Raw genomic sequence first — 6993 nt, 5'->3', positions numbered from 1 at the left:
GCGTGCACGAAACAGTGTCAGGGATTATTTTTTGCGGGAGGGATTGTCGTTTTTATTAGTACTATTTTGGAGTAAATGTGACTTTTTGATCACTTTTTATAGCATTTTTTGGAAGGAGATGTGACCTAAAAACAAAGATTCTGGCGCTGTTTTTCATGTTTTTTTTTTACCGCGTTCACCGTGCGGGATAAATTACATAATAGTTTTGTAGTTTGGGTCGTTACAGACGCGGCGATACCAATTATGTATAGTTTTTTTGATTTTTACGGTTTTTCCCATAATAAAAGACTTACTATGGCAAAAAAGTCAGTTTAGCTTTATTTTTATTTGAAATGTGTGTGTTTTTATTGTTTTACCACATTTTTATTTACTTTTTTTTACTTGTCCCACTAGGGGACATGAGGGCCTGATACCCCGATCGCTACTCTAATACACTGCACTACATACGTAGTGCAGTGTATTAGCGCTGTCAGTTATTCACTGACAGCAAGCCTATGAGGACATGCCGCAGGCGGGTCCTCATCGGCTCCCGTACAAGGCAGACTCGGACGCCATTTTCTGGCGTCCGATTGCCACAGCAACCCAGCGATTGCATCACTGGGTTGCCGATCGGGTGAAAACCCATCAGATGCTGCGCTCTATTGAGCGCAGCATCTGAGGGGTTAATCTGCCGGATCGGAGAGTAGCTCCGGTCCTGGCAGTTACAGGAGGGTGCCAGCTGTATAATACAGCTGTCACCCCGCGGTGATGGTGCCGGCTCTGCTTCTGAGCCCGCACCATCACTGCGCCGTACATATACGGCGCTTTGCGGGAAGCACCTCCCGACAGCGCCGTATATATACGGCGGATGTCGGGAAGGGGTTAAAGAACTGACAAGGGAAAAAGGGGGATTTTTACTTTTTATTACTTTTAAAACTTTTCTTTTTTTCTTTTTACACAACTTTTTTTAAAGTTGTTTTACTTTGTCCCACTAAGGGACTTGAAGTCAGGAGGCCTAGATAGCAATTTTAATACACTGCACTACGCATGTAGTGCATTAGAGCAGTCAACTACTTGCTGACAGCAAGCATAGTGGGTCCTGACTTTGGCACTAGGGTTTCGTGGATGGCATAGCCGGAAGCCATTACTAGGCCTCCGGTTGCAATAGCAACTATCACTGCCCACTATCATGTAGCGGCCAAAGATGGTCGTTTAACCCCTAAGAAGCCGCAATCGCTATTGAATGCGGCTTCTAAGGGGTTAAACAGCGGGGACACCGCGATCGGTCCCCGCTGAAAGAGCTGTGGAAACAGTTGTACGTGACAGCAGCTGTCACAGCTCCTGTATGTGTCGGGAGGACGACTGAAATGGCCGATCCTCCCGTGACGTACTATTCCGTCATGGAGCGCGAACTATGTACTTACTATGACAGAATAGTATGTCATGGAGAGCGAACGGGTTAATTCTCGGTGTCTAAAGGTCACATATAGCTTAGCTGTAGGAGTATATTAGTTTTTTAAAATATTGCTCCGAAACATACCATTTTTATCTGATCAGTACATTGTAGTAGTCTTTCTTTTTTTTTTTCTAATAATAATGCAATAATACTACTAAGCCAGCGCACACTGTTACTGTAATGTACAGGTTAGGTCATTATAAATTTTAGATATCAAGAGATACTGAGATCATTTGGCCCACATCGTTTTGTAACTAATGACATATCCCATAGGTTTACAGACATAAGTTAACAAAAAAAAATGAAATAAAGAGTTAAAAAAACCTTAGTAACATACACAAAAGAAGACAAAAGACCTATACATTTTCTATAGTTGACAGAAAAAGGGTCAGCATAGCTTGCACTGTCTGCAAACATCAGCAGTACTAGATGTATAAAAAGACCCAGTGCACAGCATGAAACAGTACACAGCTACTGCAATAGATCTCCAGACAAGATGGTTAAGGTAAGTTACATTTCAGTATATATTCAGTACCTTTTAAAGAATGCTTATTTATATATTCAGTACCTTTTAAGAAAACTGCACTGGGTTCAAATAGGCCAAGGGGTTCACCACCATCATAAAAAAAAATATCCAGCTGTCTGCTAAATGTAAGGAGCATGTAAGGAGCATTGTTAATAATTTCCTCAGCTCACATTTGTGGACTTTGATATACCAGAGAAATTGCCATGCCGGTTCCAGGATTTGTTAAAGAGTCATAAGGCAGGCGGCCCATGATGATCATCTTGCTCTTAACAGATTAGCTGAGCAATAATGGTCCCACATGCCATTCTTACCCAGAGGCCCTTGTTGCCTATATCCCTTACTGGATATAAAAATTTACCGTTCAGACATACACATTAAAGCTATACTTTTGGATCTGTTATTGCCTTTTATTATTCTTTGGCATGCAGACAGCAACGGGCAAATAACATAATGTGATCAGAACAGAGCCTTAGTTACACAGATCTGATTAGGAGTCACCTGTATACAGATTTCTTTCTTGTCGCTTGGCTGTCCAGATGTCACTTATAGCCGGACACCAAACCTGTTATTCATGCAACATTGGGCTTTAAACAGATAATGCATTTAAATATGGCCATGATTTTTGTGGAAATCTTTGGGTTGTCATTAAGGGGATAACATTTATTTGAAACTTTAGTCTGAATAACCAAACAGAAAAATATTCTTACATTTCTAGATTATCTTTTACGAGGAAAGAAACTTCCAGGGTCGCTCTTATGAGTGTAACTCTGATTCTTCTGATCTGTCTTCATACTTCAATCGTTGTAATTCCATCAAAGTGGAAAATGGAAACTGGATCTTGTATGAACATCCAAACTATAGAGGAAATCAGTACTTCCTTAGAAAAGGAGAATATCCTGACTTCCAGCAATGGATGGGTTACAATGACTCCATCAGATCATGTCGCTTGACTCCACAGGTAAATATTATAGCTATTACTGGGAACTTCCATTGAAAGCCAAATTTATAGGGTTTTTTTGTACCATATTTTTCCATTATTGCATTTTATTAAATAATCTCTTTTGCCTAAATACAGCATCGTGGACCATTCAGGCTGAAGGTTTATGAGAGGGAAGATTACAAAGGTCAGATGATGGAATTCACTGAAGACTGTCCTCATGTCCATGAGCAATTTCGTTACAATGACATCCACTCCTGCCAGGTACATGATGGATATTGGATGTTCTATGAGGAGCCCAACTACAGAGGACGCCAGTATTACCTGAGACCTGGAGAGTACAGGAGATACACCGAGTGGGGAGCTGCTAATCCCAGAATTGGTTCTTTCAGAAGAGTTCAGTTTCTGCATTAATTAAAATAAAATGATTACCTCGATTTTAAAAACGATATCTATTATTAACTCATAATTGCCATTTTGCGTAAATATTTACTTTTAAGAGTAAGGAAAGACTTAGCTACTTCATGCTCCTGAAATAGAAAAAGTAGATTCATAAAGAAAGGATTGATATAGACAACCTACTCAAGGCATTATTTTCTTTTTTTTTTATTCTAGTATTTGTCCTATCTCATACATCCTTGCCAGGTGGTATTTCAGTAGCCAAGTGCGTATCTGATATGTCCTTGTTACTAAAGGCTCCAGCTCAGGCAAAATTGCAACTAGAACTTGTTTCAAAGCTAAAATACTTTTCTTTAAAACAAGACCTCGATCGCAGCTCCAACTGTAATCCAGCCTGAGCCACAGCAGTTTGAAGTGAGAGATACATTTACATGCAGCTCTCACTTCAACCCATGCTTCTAAACTCTAGATTGCAGCTACTATCATTTATCGTTTACACTGCTTAACATAAAACTATACTGTCATAGGATTCTCAGGTGTTTCTTTGATACAGAGATAGTTTCTTTGCATTTCCAAACTTGGTAAATACATTAATTTCTTCATCACAAGGATGCCATTAGGATGAGCAAACTGAATATGGACATATACAGACTAATTGAGTATATATATATATATATATATATATATATATATATATATATATATATATATATATATATATATATATATATATATATATATATATATATATATTGTAACAACTTGGGGGCAGGTTAGCTTATGGGATCACCATCTCCATGGTAAGATTGTTGGCACACTAGAAAAATCTCACTCCAACAAAGTGGATTACATTAAAACCTGGCCGCAACCAGCTTTATTATCCTTTTACTAGTCCTTCTCAATGAATTAGGATATCATCAAAAAGTTAATTTATTTCAGTAATTCAATTCAAAAAGTGAAACTCATATATTATATAGATTCATTACACACAGAGTGATTTATTTCCAGCATTTTTTCCTTCTAATGTTGATAATTATGGCTAACAATTAATGAAAACCCAAAATTTAGTGTCTCAGAAAATCAGAATATTAAATAAGCCCAATTTTCAAAAGTGATTTTTAATACCGAAATGTTGGTCTAGTGAAAAGTACGTACAGTATATGCACTCAATACTTGATTGGGGCTCCTTTTGCATGAATTACTGCATCAATGCGGCGTGGCATAGAGGTGATCAGCCTGTGGCACTGCTGAGGTGTTATGGAAGCCCAGATTGCTTTGATAGCGGCCTTCAGCTCATCTGCATTATTGGGTCCGGGGCCTCATCTTCCTCTTGACAATACCCCATAGATTCTCTATGGGGTTTAGGTTAGGCGAGGTTGCTGGCCAATCAAGCACAGTGATACTGTGGTTATTAAACCAGGTATTGGTACTTTTGGCAGTGTGGGCAGGTGCCAAGTCCTGCTGGAAAATTAAATCAACATCTCCATAAAGCTTGTCAGCTGAGGAAGGCATGAAGTGCTCTAAATTTTCCTGGTAGACGGCTGTGCTTACTCTGGACTTGCTATAACACAGTGGACCAACACCAGCAGATGACTGAAATAAATTTTGATGATATTCTAATTCATTGAGAAGGAATAGTACATGGCAAAGAAGTTCTACAACACAGTGCAAAAAAAAAGCCTATAGGCTGTCCGGGCTCTAACTAAACATATAGATTCCCTAGCTATCAGTGTGCAAGGCCTACTACCAAGCACCTTAAAACAAACACATGTTCTTACCAGAACTCTTGACTCCCACAGGCTGGCAATGCCTGCCTTCCAGACTGCGAGCATTGTGGGAAGAGCTCACAGCTTATTTACTGAACTCTCCCAGATGTCACCTAATTAGGTTTATAAGACAGCCCAAAGCAAGCACTGTCTGGATGGAGAGGTGAAAGTCCACCGTGTAAATGCCGCAATATGCAAATTTATAACATTTTATAAATTAAAAATATAGACAATAGAGACAAAGAAAGACCAAATAATCTCCTTCACAGTCTACACAGAATTATTTAATATTTATTTTCCTTTTAAGATTCCAATATCCTTCCAACCCATATGGATTGTAGTAGTACATTAGGATCCTCATTGAAATCAAATCTATTAATTTCTGATAGAGTCTTAACTGTCAACCAATAATTTGCAATTAATTGTTTGGCCATAAACAACATTTTTCCAATTGGGTTGAAGTATATAACTGTTTCCCTTGATAATTTGATCAAGGCTAGAATACCCAACCTGATATTATGTGGAATTAGCAATCCATAAATCACAAAGATATGGCAGAATGCAGGTTAAAGTGTGTAATGCAGTCAGAAAATATGTACAACACACAAATAAACAGCCCTCTCATTCTTAGTCCCCAGAATGATTTCTTCTCTCATTCTTAGTCCCAAGTATAACTCCTCCTTTCATTCTCAGTCCCTCAGCATGACTCCTCTCATTCTAAGTCCCCAACATGTCTCCTATTTTCATTCTTAGTCATCAGATTGCCTCCTTCTCTCATTCTTAGTCCCCAGCATGACTCCTCCTCTTATTCTTAGTCTCCAAAACGGTTCCACTCTCATTCCTAGTCCCCAGCATGACCCCACTCTTATTCTTTGTCCCCAGCATGGCCCTAAACCAAATCTTGTACCCCAACATGGTTCCCCTCTTGATCAAAGCATGGCACATTCCTTATCCCTATTAGGGCTCCTCTCTCATTCCTAGTCCCCAGCATGGCTCCCCTTATTCTTATCCCTCAGTAATGCTCCACTCTCCATATCCCCCCTCACTGCTAATCTTGACACCCCAATGGCAGGCTGCAGGCTCCCTTGCTTAGCAATCCCGCAGGCTGTTCAGTGCAGCATGACTTGTGCTGCTCTGACAGCCTCCTGCCTTCTTTCCTATAGCTCTCCGTGGTGCTGGAAATTATCCTGCTCTCTTTGCCTCAATGATGCGACACAATGCTGGCAGCTTGTCCCCCCTGATGTACCAAATAAGTCACCTCCTCCTGCTCTCTCCAGATGCACCTGCATCCAGAAGCTTTACAATGCATATAGGTCTAATTAGCATTTTTTTCAAAGGTGTTCCCACTGAAAAATTTGGTTAGGTTGAGGGGTGGTCTGCTTGTAATGGAGAAGCTTCCATAGACTTTAATAATGCGGAAAATTGGTCACAGATAAATTTGGTCTGGATGGAGGTATCTTTAAAGGGTAGTTGTAATGGCCGCGGTCACGGACCGCTGGTATCACTTACCCTCCAGCAGCCGCTACCGCAGACCAGTGAACTCTAGACAGCTTCTACTTCCTCTGAGATGTCGGCACGCATTACTGCCCTCGGCTACTTCTGCTCGTCGGGTGCACCAGGAAAATCTTCCAAACCTATCCCAGCATACCAGGAACTACAAAAGGAACTCTGCCTATTCCTTCCTTGCCTAAGCAATGTTATGTCTTCTCATGTTTGTTTGCAAATGGTTTCTTATTTGTATCCTGTGTTTCCGTATCATGTATCCCGTATCAAGTAATTGTGTTTGTTCCAGTGCGAAGTCTAGTGTCGAAGTCGAGTTCATCAACTCTGCCAAGAATCATGTGTGCCAAGTGTCTGCCACGCCAAGCGTCTGCCATGCCAAGTGTCTGCTACGCCAAGTGCCTGCCAAATCTTCTATTTAGGTAATCTT

The 6993-nt window shown here is 40.3% G+C and overlaps 1 protein-coding gene across 2 annotated transcripts; it reads left to right on the top strand.

The window, feature by feature from the left end:
- Positions 1-294: 294 nt before the first annotated feature.
- Positions 295-3312, top strand: LOC142656334 (gamma-crystallin 1-like). Of its 2 annotated transcripts, none has more exons than XM_075831233.1 (3): positions 295-309; positions 2677-2919; positions 3037-3312. In XM_075831233.1, exons 1-3 carry the CDS (start codon positions 295-297, stop codon positions 3310-3312), a joined length of 534 nt encoding a protein of 177 aa, XP_075687348.1. The 2 variants fall into 2 exon arrangements, with proteins under 2 accessions (XP_075687348.1, XP_075687349.1); XM_075831234.1 differs by lacking the exon at positions 295-309 and adding an exon at positions 1932-1940.
- The last annotated feature ends 3681 nt before the right edge of the window (positions 3313-6993 follow it).

Source organism: Rhinoderma darwinii, chromosome 6 (assembly GCF_050947455.1).
Source record: "Rhinoderma darwinii isolate aRhiDar2 chromosome 6, aRhiDar2.hap1, whole genome shotgun sequence".
Taxonomy (NCBI): Eukaryota; Metazoa; Chordata; class Amphibia; order Anura; family Rhinodermatidae; genus Rhinoderma; species Rhinoderma darwinii.
This window is presented reverse-complemented; position numbering and strand designations above follow the sequence as displayed.